The 16246-nt window shown below is 46.3% G+C and overlaps 1 protein-coding gene across 1 annotated transcript in view; it reads left to right on the top strand.

The window, feature by feature from the left end:
* CYB5R1 (cytochrome b5 reductase 1) overlaps window positions 1-16246 on the top strand; it is a 237484-nt gene that overhangs the window by 35482 nt on the left and 185756 nt on the right. Inside the window, exon 2 of the mRNA XM_086923080.1 lies at window positions 9133-9282. Coding sequence (XP_086779206.1) covers window positions 9133-9282 — 150 coding nt within the window. The remainder of the gene's footprint in view (window positions 1-9132; window positions 9283-16246) is intronic.

The raw sequence follows: 16246 nt of genomic DNA, 5'->3' as shown, positions 1-16246 counted from the left end.
GGCGACTGGAATGATGTGATGGATGTGGCTTTGGACCGGCAGAGGAGGCCGGGAGTGGCACTTGTATCCTCCCCTACACGGTTGGGGGCTATGGCCGATGGGCTGGACTGGGTGGATGTGTGGAGACATATGCATGCGGAACGGCGAGAGTACACCTTTGTCTCAGCGGTCCATGGCTCCCTGTCCCGTTTGGATTATGTGTTTGTCCCGAGGGCCTTCCTGGCCAGGGTGACGGGGGCCGCGATTCGGCCTCGCGGGCTTTCTGATCATTCCCCAGTGGCGGTACAAATAGACCTGTGCAGGGCACGATCCCCCTTCCGATGGCGAATGTCAGCGTGGCATCTGCAGCGCCCTGACTATTCCCAGCATCTGCGTAGCGCGATCGCCCATTATTGGCAGGACAACCTTACCGGGGGGATGGATGTAGTGACAGTCTGGGAGGCTATGAAACCCACTCTGCGGGGCATAGATATTGCTTGGTGTGCGTCTGCTCGCCGGACTAGGCTGGGAGGCATTGCTGCGGCCGCGGAGCGGGTGGAGGAGCTCGAGGCTCGGCACAGCGAGGCACCCGATGATGTGGCACTGCGCCTACTCCTGCAGGCGCAACAATCTTATTCCTCGGTCCTGCTGGATGAGGCTCGTCAGGCGTGGCTGGCCACTCGTAGTCGGGTCTACCAGTGGGGCGATAAGTCCTGCGCCATGCTCCATAGGCTGTGTCAACAGAACCTACAGCCTCTTACTCTGCCGGGCCTTGTTGATGGTGCCGGAGTGGCGATTACAGACCCGGCAACTCTCGCAACGAGTTTTGCGCGCTATTATGAGCGCCAGTATGCCTCACGGGAGACTCTCTCCCCTGCCACTATCACAGATTATATTGCATCGGTTCCCCCATCGGCTGTGTCCGATGAGGTGCGCGAGGCCCTGGACCTCCCCATGTCGGTTGAGGAGTTAGGGGATGCACTGGGTCAGTTGAATGTAGGCAAGGCGCCGGGGCCAAGTGGTTTCCCCAACGAATTTTATAAGAAGTACTTTCTACAGCTCGGACCGCATTACTTGCGGGCTCTGGAACAGGCACGAGAGTGTGGTCACCTTCCACCGGACTGGCGTCATGCCGAAATAGTAGTGTTTTCGAAGCCGGGTAGGCCCCCCGATCGCCATGACTCTTATCGCCCCATATCCCTCATCAACTTCGAGGCCAAGCTCCTGGCAAAGGCGCTAGCGAACCGCTTACTTCCGCACATTTCGGCCCTTGTCCACCCGGATCAGGCCGGTTTTATGCCGCGCAGGGCAACGAGACACAATATACGACGGGCGCAGGCTGCGATACAAGCGATCGAGTCTTCGGAGGACCCGGCGGCGCTCCTGCTGGCCGATATTGATAGTGCCTTCGATTCGGTCAGCTGGACCTTTCTTTTTGCTCTGTTGCCGCTGCTGAATCTTGGCCCGGTATTCCTATCCTATGTCAGGCTGCTCTACACTGAGATCACGGCCTCGGTACGTATTTCGGGAATGGCATCTGCTCGCTTTCCGGTGTCCAGGGGCACGCGTCAGGGGTGTCCACTTTCCCCCTACCTTTTTGCGCTGGCCATGGAGCCGCTGGCCGCCAGGGTGCGCCGCGATGAGCTCTACCGTGGCTTCGTCTGGGGTGCGGATCACTCCGACCGCATAGCATTATACGCGGATGATGTGCTGTTTTTCATGACTGACCTGCAGCGTACGGGTCCTCGTGTCCTGGAGTTGATGCACGAGTTTGGCCGGGCATCGGGACTCTTCCTCAACCCGCGCAAATCGACCCTGTGGGTGCTGGGGAGTGCCACGGTGGACTGCCCTTGGGCTGCATCCCTTCGGATGGCTGTAGAGGGTGTGAGGTACCTGGGTGTCTACCTCTCCACCTCGTCTGTAGTGGCTTGGGACCGGAACATCCTGCCGGTGTGGGACCGGGTCCAGCTGGACGTTAAGACTTGGACACGCATGCCACTTAATATCTACGGCCGATCGGCCATCTTCAAGATGGTGGCTTTGCCCCGTCTGCTATATCAACTGCAGAACCATCCCTTCCAGATTGACCCGCAGTGGTTCCGTACGGTTAATTCTGTGCTGGGCCGGTTTCTGTGGGCTGGCGGTGCCGCCAGGGTAGCGCTGCGCACGTGCTTCCTCTCAACCTACTGCGGCGGTTTGGCGGCCGCGGATATTTTATCCTACTATCAGGCCTCTCATCTCCTTGTGCTCAACGAGTGGTGGTATGGAGACCGTAGTGATCCGGCTTATGCTCTTGAGCATTCACTGATGGGTGGCGCCTCCCTTCACACCCTGCTGTATTCGGCTAGGCGGAGACGACTGCTTCCGCAGGTCACCCAGGTGGTTTTCGCTGTCTGGCGGCGGGCTCTGCATCGGGTGGGCTGGTGGGGTCGGCTTACAGCTGAGACCCCGCTGTGGCGCAATGGCTTGTTACCGGCGCTGGCATCTCTATCCGGATTTGACGGTTGGGATGCGATTGGGATCTCGTCCCTAGGCCATGTCCTCTCTGGTGTTACCCTAAAGTCCTTTCAGGAACTTAGCTCCGAATTTAGCATGCCCAAGACACAATTTTTCCGCTATCTTCAGTTTCGCCACGCCCTTACCCCTAGTCTTTTGGGCCTGGAACAGCTCCCTGACTTTAGTCCTATCGAGGCTAAACTGTTTATGGGAGACCTGGGTGACAAGAAGGTCTCGCAGATATATCGCACTCTGGTCACACACTGTTCCCCTTCACTCGCAGCGCTGAGGGCCTCCTGGGAGGGTGATATTGGTCCATTGGATGATGATGACTGGCGTGAGGCGTTGGAATCTCCCCGAGGTGCTGCTATCGCTGTCCGCCTTCGCTTCATCCAGTTCAAATACCTCCACCGGGCGTATTATACTAGACGCCGCCTATGGCGGGCAGGCCTTATTGCGTCCCCGGAATGCCTGAGGTGTGGTTCTGAAGAGGGTACCCTGTTTCACACGATATGGTCCTGTGAGAGACTGACTCGATTCTGGGCTGGGGTTTGGGACTGCCTGTCAGAAGTGTTGGGCTGGGACCTGCCCCGTACCCCCAAGCTGGGCCTTCTCCATGTTCTCGAGAACGTTGGGGGCAATGTTTACAAACGCCATTTGCTGTTGTTGGGGCTAGTGGTGGCGAAGAGGGACCTGGCACAGGCCTGGAAGAGCGAGCGCGCCCCCCCACTCGGGGCTTGGAGGGCGGGCCTGGATTTCCTCATGGGTCTAGAGCAACCTGTTTTTGAAGCCCGGGGATGTCCCCGCAAACACTACAAAATCTGGAAACGGTGGGCGGATTACCGGGGCCTGCTCCTTGACCCCCCTATGGACATTGATGATGCATTACGGCTGGATGGGGATCCCGCACCCTAGGCCAATGGCTGGCTCCACCTTGGTAGGCCTTTTCATGTTGCTAGACTGTGATCACGTGCACTGGGTTAGGGTGGGATAAGGGGTGGGTAGTTGTGGGGTTGGGGGGGGGGGGGGTAGTTTGATGTCATTTTCTATATAACGCTGAGTTCGATGCTATATTGATGATGTATCTCTTTCTATCTGTTGTTGGCAGTCTCCTCCTGACTGTGGAGGGCTGTGCTGAACTTTGCCTGAACTCATAATAAAATTGGTTATGGAAAAAAAAAACTGTTGACTGTGATGTACTAGTCATCAGCAAAGGTTGCTTGAGTGCTGGTCCGCCACAAAATCTGACTGGTGTGAAGCTCTAGCCTTTCCTCGACCTCACCCTATCATTTCTGGTCTGTCAAGGAGGGTACTTACCTCCTGCGTCCCATTGACTTGCAATAGATTTTAGCACCACTGGGTGTGTTTCTCTGGGCATTTTTAATAACCCTATATACTCTCAAGCCAATTTCTGTCACCTTAGGATTTTTTTCTGATTTTATGCCTTGTCTTTAATGTTGTTTTGGCGCTGTTATAACCAACACAGAGGGAAGCCTGCTCACCTGTTCTATGATACCAAGTGTAAGCCCAGATTCCTCACCGAAATATTTTTTACTTCTAGGTCCTAGATTGTATAACTTAGTCGGAGCTTAACTACCTGTACAATGATGAGTGAGGCTCCCCTCCTTATTTTATGAATTCAGTTTCTTGCGGTCACTGTCCTGGCTGATTTGTGGCACATGCTGGAGGCTGTGCTGTCTCTGCACTGTCACATTGAGGATCTTAGTTCTTTGGGATAAAATAGAGGTACCAACGCTTTGGGGGGGTGGGGGGGGGCAGCGAATGTGAAAAGCGGTGAAATAAAGATATGTTCAGGAGATGGGAACAAATGAAGCAAGTGCAAAGACATTATTTTCATGAGGGTAGATGAGAAACCCGGAGGTAAGTGATCTTTGAAGAGCAGTGTTATTGAGCCGAGTGAGAGGCTGTGGAAGTGCAGGTGCGTCACAGAGGCAGGTAGAGGCGGCCATATGTAAACCGCTTGATCATGGGAGTGGCATGACTTTTCTCTTTTCTTATTGGTGAAAAGATCTGGATTTTGCTTTCTGGTTTGTTATATGTAAAGGGTGCCATAAGTTCGAATTCTCCACAGGCTGTACTCCGTGGTTTTGCAGCTGCTTGAATGTTTTTCCCATGTCCACGCTTGACTTGGAGACAAAGCGTGCAACTGCATAATTCTTCCCATAGTAGCATCCAATGGTACCGCACACGCACAATTTTCTTCCCTCTCCATTTTATGATATTTTGTTATAGCGGAAAGGACTCTGCCATCAACTCGTTGTTGTTGTTGTTATTATTATTATTATTATTATTACAGTTATGTATGCAGCTATATCCCATCCTACCTCTACCACTCTATCTTCTATGATCTGTTGCTTAATCCTTGATCTTCCATGTTCTGCGCCATTTAATTTATGAGCCACATGTGCAAATTGTTTATCTTATTGTCTCATAAGTACCTATGCTATATGTCAATCTGAATCTTCAATATAACTTGCAAAGCACTCTGATACTCCTGGGTCCAGCCAGCACGATATAACACCTTTTAAATAAATAAATAAATATTTGTAAAATATAGACACACTCCCAATGTCTGCAGCCCCAGTACAGCCTCCAGGTTTGTAACTTCTTCCTAAACTAGAGTTGAACTAGAAGCTGGGGTAAATCAAGTGGATGTTTATTCCAGGCCAGGGGGCCTTATACTCGAAGTGATCCGTCCCAGCAATCTTTTATACTTGTTGCTTGGGATTGTATACAAGAGGTGAGAGGAAGATCCCAATCATTTAGTATTAGACTTCTGGGTCTAGATTTATAGGTCCTGGAACACGTGTATGAGGTTTTAAATATGATTTTCATCTGAATGCGCATCCAACAATAAATAATATATATTGAGATTAAACAGAATTCCGGGTGTAGAATCATGAATATTCTGGAAGGGCGGACACTCTTTTTTTTTTTAATTTATTTTTTTAATCCTAAATTAGAAGAAATCACTACATTTCATTGCGGTCTATCCTGTAGCGAAATGCTTAATTTTCTCATTCTAATTAAGCACTGATGTTTATTGTATTTTGGAGCAAATCCGTCCAGGGTCCAACACTTAGAGGCAAATTTTAAAAAAAGCATTTTCAATGGAAAGTGGGTGTGAATTAAACTAACAGTGGTGGATGCCACTGTGTATTTAGTGTTTGTGATGTTGCCAGTACTGTCATGAATGAGGGACGTTCCAGCTGGATGTCTCTTTGCCTTTGCAAACTTGGCTCCAATACCTCTAGTTGCTCTATAAACTCGATAGGAACATTTGGCTGCTCTTGCCTGTTTCAAAGACCTTTAGCTACAAAGCCTGCCGTCACTCAAACATCTAAATTTAGCCGTGGCATAACTCTATTTTTTAGATTAAAGGAATTCGGGCTAAGATTTAGACATGAAAGTCCACACTATGAAAGTTCTGTACCAGGCTGCTGTCCTGAATGCGAAACTGACTGCCAGAAACTAGCAAAATTCCTTTCCACAATGTTACACCCTGCTAATTTGTATGTTATGTTCTTTTTCCCTAAAATATTGCTCTTCCAAAAACAAAAGTGAAAATGCATGCAAGCAAGATTAGAGAAGGTTGAGGGTTACAATCGTATTTATAGAAGAATAAGACCGCATTTCTGGTTTCACTTGAAGGGAGGTTAACAAAGAGGACTGTAGGGTGGCCGTTGGTGGGTCTGATTGATCTCAATTTCCACTGAAGTATTAATAATTTTTCCAATGTTTATGGTACTAGTCTAGCTGGAGGTTCATCCAACTAGAGAATGTGATTTCTTTAGGGCAGCAGAGGAGTGTTGAAAGCCAATCCCTTATCCAAGGGCAACCCGAGAGGACATGAAATCTTTACCTTTAAACGATTGTTACTCCAGTTGCCATTCATGTTTTCTGCCCCACTTGTACCATTACACTAATCTTTCGTTTTTTAAATCGCTCTTCACTCCTTTATTTCCATGATCTGCTTTCATTTTTAAACTCTGCACAGGCTAAACACCTTTCTTACCATCACTGCATTTATTTGGTCTGGCGTTAGCCAACACGTTTTGAATTTCCTGAAATTATATATAGAATATACTTCCTAACAGAGTCTATCAGACAGCTCTCTTCATATTTGGTCTGTTATTGTATCATTCACATTTTCTTCTAATAGCATACCGCATGAGACAGTGGTTGAGCTCTCTTCAGAGATTGGCTAACTTCACTGTGAGTGTCAGTATTCTGCCCTTTCTCAAGGAGCGCATTCAGGCACAAACAAGTTCCTTTAAGTGCCAGAGGCTAGTAATTGCAATGTTTTGTTGTTGAGATAAATAAATACTTTTGCATTTATCTGCTTTTTTTGACAAGGTCCCACCAGCTTTCCCAACAATAAGGTTTTAGAAAACCATGATAAAACAAAACAGACATTTGCAAAGCCAAAAGGTTGTCCTCTCTATTGGTGCATTGAGAAAGCCGAAAGGCTCGCAGCCATTGCCAGACATTGTCTATGCCAATGCTTGTTTACTGGTTTTAACTACTAACTTGCAATAATTTGTATCTCAATATCTATCTCTTTAATTACTTGTATATTTAGTCTACATGGTGGTTGACAATTTTTCTTTCAACAGTCTAATCTATTCCCTGACCTAGAATTTCCAAATGCAGTCCTCCTGATTTTCTTCACTGTTTTTTATTTAATTTTCATAAACGTAAAATATAGGTAATGGCAATAAGTGATTTACTATCAAACATTAGTGAGTTAAAAAATAATAGTAACCTCTCATCTTGCTGGTATTCCCCCTTGCAGAACAAAACATTTGATAAATAATCTGTTCCTTTGATGCACTGTTGTTGGTGTCAGGTCCGGTGATACCCAAGCAGTAACAAGTACGACACTATCCCCACAAATGTATATACAAAACCTCATATTAACTATTAGAATCCCTACAACAACAAAGGATGATCAGCGGTGAAGACAAGAATAGTTTTAAAGTGAATACAGCTAAAAGGAATTTAAGCATTACTGACAATATCTTGGAAGAGCAGGGTAAGTTGCTGTACTGAATATAACCTCTGCCTCTATTAAAATGAACATCTTAGGCAACTTGATGGTGAGTGTTTTTTCTTCGTTTATAAATATAGCTGGATAGAGTGTTATAGTGTTAGTCATGTTATGTCTAAACAGATTGAAACATGCTTCATTCGTTCGAGGGATTGCATTTTGCTCTAGGACATGTCTTTCTACAAGTGGCATTTGTTCACAAATATAAAAAAATGTAAAGATATTTCGCCTAAGTTGTATGATATACTGATCTAGTTCTCCCAAACCCAACCTTCCCCTTCAATCTAAGAGCAAATGTCTCTAACCAACAAATATTCTTCATTTCCTTGATAATTACTCAAGTCAGAGAAAATTCAGCTTCTTCCTTTGAAGATTGCTAGCTTCTGATTTGATACTCCAGACCTTGACCTCACGTGGACTACAAACATTTTCTCTCTTAAATCCTATCTAAAATCTCAGGGGTCAGCAAAAATAATGTTCAGCAGCCTTCTGATGCTTTACATGTTTCTAAAATGCACTGCACCCAGTTTATTGCCTGCAGCCACCTTGATCCCATAGAAAACCCATTCTCGTCTTGCACCCCCATGTTTCGGAAACCCAAGCGGACAAATCTGGAGATCAAACATCTGCAGAGATAAGTTTATTCATGAAGACAACTGGTGGGAATTGCCAAGTTTTTGGGGAAAAAAATACAAAGGTTCCTGTTACGTACAATGGCCTAGCTAGCCCCTCAGGGTTAAGGAGGTCTAGCTTGCACCAAATGATTTCTTAGATCATACAGAATTAGAAAATATATAGTTAATACTTTCTATACAGCCCTGAATTTATTATCGGTCATCAAATGAACAGTGCAGCATAAACAGTGATTCTACCACAAATTTGTGATCTGTGCTAATTACACGTAATTGATTGTGCAGACTATATTCACTAGGAAAACCTAACAATATTTGGTATTGTAGCACTCCGAACACTGAGGGCAACATTTCCTCCTTGGTTAGTGTCCCAGAATTGTGCTTTGTCCTTTTGAGAAATGCAAGACATTTGAGTAAATTTAGTTGAAAACAATATGGTAATACCGCCACATATCTTCAGTCTGCAACAAGGTTTTCATTTAGGGTTTGCACCAACACGTAGCCGTAAATGGGCCAAGAAACATATGATCTGTATGGGTGCACAAATAAACCAATATGGTACCTGTGTTTAAACAACATAATGCCAATCTTTTTTTCCTTTCTTGCATTGGTCTGGTCCAAGTTTGGCCAATATTGGTCCTCCAGGGATGGAGCCACGTCAGATTTTCAAGATACCCACCACCAACTATGTAAATAATTCTCGTTTAGGTTAATTGTATACAAATGCAGCTCCTGTGAATAGCCTGTACATATGCAATGAGTATGACGCTAATGAACCAATGTTAGATACCTGTATTTTAGACCTATGTGGGACTGAAGGATTCTTTGGAGATGTGGGCTAGAAAATCTGTTGCTGCTTTTCATTGTGAAAGAAAGCTGCATGATGTCCTCAATTCTTTTAAACTGTTGATCATCGGATGGTGGGTAACTATATTTCCTTTGATGCTTTTGCAGACCTCCGGTGTGCTGGTGGCTGTAGGAGTGGTGGTAATGACAGCAGTTGGCCTTGCGGTTGGAAATTACATATTCTGGAGGAAAAAGAAGCCTAGAGTCACCTTGCAAGATCCAAATGAGAAGTATCTGCTAAGACTCATCGATAAAACAGTAAGTTTGTTTGGGCTCTATGACAGAGAAACAAGTGGCACAAGCAAATTCTGCAGGTTTCCTGTCCGTCTACAGCCCAGTTTACAAGCTTCTGCTTTTTAGGAGTTGCCTAGGTCTTTTCCAAAACACATTATGTTTTAGTGGTTCAGAGCCTGACCATCCATTACCATTGGTTGGCTTTATTGTCACTTTACCATTGACTGGTTTTATTGCCACTCTAATTTGCTTGCTTCTTATTCGTTAGCTGTGTGGGCTTTCTTTCATCTTCTCATGCTTGTTAATGGGCCCATTACTGAGTCTTTCCACAGCTCGCTTTTCAAGCACTACTCTTTGTTTTGTTTAAGCACTCTACCAGAATGTATGTGTTTTGCTGCTATCACCTTGTGTACTTCTGTGCCCCTTCTACCACACTCAGTGTTCATCTCTCTTGCCCATGCACATTCTCCCCAAATACATCTTCATTGCTTTCTCATTTGCGTTGGTTCCCCCCACTGGCTTCACGTTGCTCTCCAGCCATTTGTTTCCTCACCCCTTGTTGCTACCTTGCATTTGCACCCCCATGTTGCTTCTCTCCTGTGTTGCCTGCCCCACTTGCTGTAAAAAACTCACCCATATACCCTCTTGTTGCATCCACCTTTTGTCCCCGGTGTTGCTTCCACCACCCATTGTTGCCCCGATTGCTTTTCTCCCCACTTTTACAAAAATATAAATGCCTTTTGTGTTTTTTCTTTTTTAGGTAGCAATTCATCTCGAATCAGTAACTAAAAAAAAAGCTGGCACGTCATTTTGTACGTGCCTATAAAGTGACGCAGGTGACAGCATCAGAAGCTTTTTAAATTTGTATTATTTAGCCATTTGACACAGCTTCGAGGGTGATGTCTCATGGCTAAAACCATTTGCAAAGCCATTGGGTCCCAAAGGCGAGACCTATTTACTTTGCCAGTGCTCATTATTACCGCTTCTCGGATTATGGAACAAGTTGGTTAGTCTGTTCGCCAGTGGCATACTTACTTGGACCAAAACCATGTTGATAAATGTAGCAATCTGACTCCCAGTAAGCCCAGTGAGCACACATGTATGTTTAAAAGAATCTCAGTTGATAATGGTCTATTAGTTTAGAATATATGGCTCTTGCAATTGTATTCAAAGTAACTGTATTCAGAACAGATCTCCACAACGTGAGTCCAACTCACACTTGTCTTGAGATGCCATGTAGTGGAAACATATTTTCTGCCTCTTGATGTGAAGAGAATAACCCCTAACCCTGTTACAGATATGCGCAACACTCTTAAACTGTCCCTTCACAATGGCACTGCATGCAGGAGTCTTTTATTAACTGTGCGATTACTTAAAATCTTTACAGTGTAAAACACATGAATAGCGCCCCCTCCGAACCACCCTTACCCCAGAAACAACCCAGTATTCAGCTTTAAAATAGCACCGTGGCTACATGGGCTCTATTTACTGCTTTGTGTCCATTTAAAACTTCAATAAAAAAAAGTTAAAATATTGGGTTACCATGCTTTCACATTTTTATACCTATTGGGATCGATGGTTATATAAAAATCCAACAGGGTCATTCCCTCCATGATATTAATGGTCATTAAAAAGAGTTCTTAGCATGCCCCATGGTGGGCCCCAAGTTGATTTATGATTCCAGTGACCTTGCGAAAACCCCCTGTATTAGCTGACGACTGACAGGGTTAGGGCACCAGATGATTTTCATTGCAGAGTGACAGGAACCCTGAATTCTCTGTCCTTTTGATAGGAATCAAGTGCAATTCTAATTTGATGGATAAACTTGCCAACTCTGGCAAGCAAGCAAGTTGTGGTTTCTGGAAAGCACCAATCCGAGGCCTCACTGCAAGTTCTGAGGCCCATGTCCCTTCGGGCCGGGCGCAGCAAACGATGACGATCGCTGGCCAGCTTTGGGCAGCAGCATAAGAGATGTAGCCTGGAATCTCTGTGGAAATTGCATAACCGGCAGGAGATGACGCTGTCAGTATGTGCCCATTTTGGGTTAAAGTCCGAAATCTTGAGGGCCGTGAGGCCCAAGTACAGAATTTTCTTTCTTGCTTGGGCTGAGAGTGAGTTTCGCAAATATGGTTGAGGTTTCCCAGGAGTATATGACTTATCCAGGGCCAGTGTGAGGGGGTTATACCGGAGTGGTGAAAGATTCAGTTCAGACGAGATGGTCTGGACTTGGCGCTTCAGGGCTTTGGCCCAGGCAGAATAAGGAATTTTGTGAAGGGGCATGATCTCTGCCTCGATTTTCAGTTGGTCTATTGCTTGTTCCAACTTGGAGTGCCATGGGGAACCCTCTGCCCTGAAAATGAATTTTAGGAAATATTTAAGATTGTTTTCAGGGGCTTTCAGTACTCTGATGTAATATTTTATTAGGTCCCCCTGTAGTGCCAAGTCCGGTCTGTGCAATCCTATTTCCAGCCTTAGTCTGGTGTTCCTTGCTTGCCTAGGAGCTTGTAGCACGGTCTTGTAAGCTTTTATCTGGGCTGCATTAATGACCTTCTCAAGTGCTCCTGGGAAGGCTAAGTGACCGTAAGTGATTGCAGGAAATAGTTTTGCCCGAAGTACAGTCAGCATGGGTTCTATAGATGGACATTCTAGGTGATGGCTTAGACGTCTGAGAGACAGAATTATATTGTTAATTCTTGGTGTTAACTCCTTTGTGTTTGGCTGCTGTGGCCCTCTCTGACACCCATACCCCCAAATAATTTTAGGATGTAGCTGTCCTGATTTGGTGCTCACCCAAAGGCCATGTTGCTTGTTTTTTGTGAGGGTATTTACCAAAGATTACTATTTTGGTCTTGCTCTCATTGATCTGTAGGCTATTTTCCTTGTTGTATACTGCAAGACTATTTAATGCTCTTTGGAGCCCCACCCTAGTGTGGTCCAAGATCACTGTATGGTCCACATACTGGAGAGTTCCCAGAGCCAACTTCCCCAATCTCCGAGGGACTAGGCTGGCGTCTTTCAAGGCTGGCCCCAAGTCTGCAGTGTACAAATTGAATAGTAAGGGGGCAAAAACGCATCCCTGCTCTAGTCCGGTGTTAGTTTCGATTCTTGGCGTTACGATTGTTGGACTTAGTTTGACCTGGACCCATGTCCCCTCGTAGAGTGCTTTTATTTCTTTTAGCAAGGTTTCCGGGATCCCCCAAGATTCAAGTTTTACCCATAAACGTCTTCAATTGACTCTGACGAAGGCCGTGGAGTAGTCTATGAAGCAGCAAAACAGGGGCAGCTTATTACTCAATACGGCTTGCTTCGAGACGTCAGAGAGTGCTAAGATGTTGTCCATGGTGGAACTATTAGCCCTGAAGCCAGTCTGGAAAGGGTGAGGATACCGTTCTTGGCCGCCAAAGCCTCTAGGTCCCTTAGTAATAGTCTGGCGTAAACCTTTGCTTATATATCAAGCAGAGCTATGAACCTATAATTAGCAGGGTTCGAATGGTCTCCCTTCTTATGTATTGGAAATAAGACAGAGCCTTTCCAAAATGTTGGTAAAATTGCTGTGAAGAATGAATGATTGTATAGCGGGGTAAGTATGGATGCAAAAAAGGCAGGAGCGGCTTTGAAGACTTGGGCGGGGATGCCATTTGGGCCAGAGGCCCCATTTGTTCTTATCGCCCTAATGTACCTTACAGTCTCCTCCACTGTATAAGTGACGGGCTGACTAAGCACTGTAATTTCTTTCTGCACGCTCTGAGTTTTAATGGTTACAGCTGCCACCTGGGACTGCTCTGGGCTGAGAGAGCCCATCTTGTTTGATCCACTAGTGTACAGACCCTTCACGTACTGTTCCCACACGTTGCCTGCAACACTATTTTCTTTGCGCTGGCTTCCAGAGCTCAGACTATTGATATATCGCCACTGCTTGCTGTTGTCTTTTTCTTTAATTAGTGAGCACACTTTAAGCCAGTTCTTTTCTGTCCACGGTCTTTTCAACTCCCAGACTTTCTTCTTATATGTAGCTCGCAAGGCAGGGATGGAAGTCATCTGTGACGAGTAGACGCCTTTCTTTTTTGCCTTAATTGCCTTATTAAGGGCTCGTTTACTTTGTGTCAGGCACCTCGGTTTTCTTCGTTCCAGCAAGGGTTGATTTGAGTGTGGGCTGGTTCTCGGTTGGTTGGTGTTACTCAAGTTCTTCTGTAAATCCGTTGTCAGTGTTTCCCAAAAATGTGTGATGTTCTTTATATCTTGTGTCTTTAGTTCTGCCTCCCTTTTGGCTACATACTCTAACAGGTTATGACTAAGGTTGGCTGTCCATTTTATTCTTTTGAGGGCTAGATGACGTTCATCACCTGTGGTTGTGCCAATTGTTTCCTGGGCTTCCTCCAGTTCCCGGGCCAGATTAAAGGAGGCACAGAGAGGCCTGGTGTCGCTTTCATCTCTGTCGTTCACAGTGAAGTCACATAGTTTGTGAGCCTGCCCTTCATTGACTAAAATATAGTCTATGGTGGAAACATTCCTGCAGGCCGACTTAGGGATCCAAGAAGGACAATTGTTTTTTTGTTTATTCCATGAGGGGAATGTAGATTAAAGTTGGAGAGGAGTGATATCAATGGGCCCGACTTCTTCCCATTGCTGGGTGCAACAGGGATCTGATCCAGACATCTTGTATTGAGGTCTCCCGCAATTATCACATTATGATGCTCAAAACTAATGAGTATACCTTCCAGGATGCTGGTAAAGGATTCCATGGCCTGTTGTGTTTGAAGTTTAGTTGGGTTAATGTAACAATTAATTAGTAGCAAGGGGTGAGGCTGTTAACCCTTTTTCAGCCCCTCAATTGTAATGGCTTGGAGGTCAGATGATTCTACTTTTATTTCTTTGATTTTAAATTTGCAAGCGTGACTTAGAAAAATGGATAGACCCCCAGACGGGCGTCCAAAGATGGTCTTTTAGGTCGCTGGTGTGTGATGTTCATAGAAGACACCAATTGGAGTGGTTGACTTGTCCCAGGTCTCTTGAAAGCACAATATGTCCCCCTTTGCGAGATAGTCTAGTGTGACTTTATCTCTGAAGATGTTACTTAACCCAGCAATATTCCATTAAATGAATGTTGGATTGCGATCTTGGCCACTAGTTGACGTTGAGCATCCTCTGTAATCATTGCTGTATATTTGATTAGGGACACTGTTGCCATACATCCCCCGTATGGGCCAGCACTTGCTGAAGCGGCTGCACTCTACGCTGCGTATCTCTGTGCGATATATTGATTTATAGCGGGGTTCTTGGTCTCCCTGGGTTCTCTCTCCCACCTAGACTTTTTTCATTGTGCCTTTGAGGATTGATGTATGTTCATGCTGATCATAATTGGGCGTTAGAACGTGTGGATATTTCGGCTCACTGAGGGCGGTAACCTCAATACCCCAGTCTGCGAGATGTGAAGCTTCGCTGAGGACGGCATGTTGGGCCTGCTGTTGTATGAATCCGACCAGGGTGGAATCACCGTGGGTGTCCCTCTCCAGACTTCTAAATTTTACCCACTCTGTGTTATCTGACGTGATCTGTGCCAAGGATTCAATGTAGCCAAAGAGGCAGACAATGTTGGATCTGTTCAGAATGTCGAAAGAGCCTTTGGCTGTATATCTGGGTGTGAACATCACCTCATGGATTACTGATTGACTATTGTGCTTGAAGGTGCGCCGTGCCTGTCCATCGCCCCAGGCAGTATACCTCTGAAAATTCAGGTTTGATGGGTTTTTAAGGAGATCTCCTGCCTGGTGTCTGTCTATCTCCCCATTTGGCGATCCCGCCTCTATTTGCTCTTCTTGCTGCTCGTCCTGGTTGCTTTCGCCATCCTGTGTTGGGGCTCCCGACCCGGAGAGCTAAAGGCCCTACATTGGATGCTAGGGGCCTCCTGTAGTGTTCGCTGCCGAACTGCTAGGGTCTTCGCTAATGTTTGTCCAACTATTTGTGGTCCCTCCCAGTGAGTATTCTGTTGACTTCGATCCTCCCCTGACACAGAATGTTCTTCCCTTGTCGTCTTGGCCTTGGTTACCTGTTTGAAGTTGAAAATGGGGAAAAGTGGCTTTGAATTATTATTGTTCTCACTAGCTCCAGAATTTGATAGTGCTGTTAATGTTGGTCTTCTTTTAGCTTTGGATTTCTTTAGTTGTTTCTTCATCTTTTTCTTGGCCTTCCTTGAGAGCGGGGCTTCTGCCCCTGTCACTGCTCCATCCAACTTCTCTGGCAGGGATGCATTACCCTCTGAGACGTCGATAGTTGTAACAAGTGGTCGGGCCTCAGAGTCCCTGTTCCCTTGTGCTACTGGGATGTTCTTATTACAATCAATCAATCAATCAAATAATTTGTAGAGCGCGCTACTCACCCTTTAGGGTCTCAAGGCGCTGGGAGGGAGGGGAGTCGCTACTGCTCGAACAGCCAGGTCTTGAGTTGTTTTCTGAAGGAGAGATGGTCCTGGGTCAGCCGTAGGGGGATGGGGAGGGAGTTCCATGTCTTGGCCGCCAGGTAGGAAGGAGAAGGATCTTCCTCCGGCGGTGGCTTTGCGAATTCGTGGGACGGCGGCGAGAGCGAGACTGGCGGATCGGAGCTGGCAGGTGGGTGTGTAGCTTGAGAGGCAGCTGTTGAGGTATTTGGGGCCCATGTCGTGGAGAGCCTTGTGTGCGTGGATGAGGAGTCTGAACGTGTTCCTCTTGCTGACTGGGAGCCAGTGCAAGTCTTTCAGATGGGCGGAGATGTGGCTGTGACGGGGGATGTCCAGGATGAGTCGTGCAGAGGCGTTCTGTATGCCCTGGAGTCTTTTCTGGAGTTTGGCTGTCGTTCCAGCGTAGAGGGTGTTCCCGTAGTCCAGTCGGCTGGTGACGAGGATCTGGGTGACAGTCTTCCTGATGTCGGTGGGGATCCACCGGAAGATCTTTCAGAGCATGTGCAGGGTGTTGAAACAGGATGACGAGACGGCATTGGCTTGCTTGGTCATCGT

This window comes from Lissotriton vulgaris, chromosome 5 (assembly GCF_964263255.1).
Source record: "Lissotriton vulgaris chromosome 5, aLisVul1.2, whole genome shotgun sequence".
In the NCBI taxonomy this organism is placed as follows: domain Eukaryota; kingdom Metazoa; phylum Chordata; class Amphibia; order Caudata; family Salamandridae; genus Lissotriton; species Lissotriton vulgaris.
This window is presented reverse-complemented; position numbering and strand designations above follow the sequence as displayed.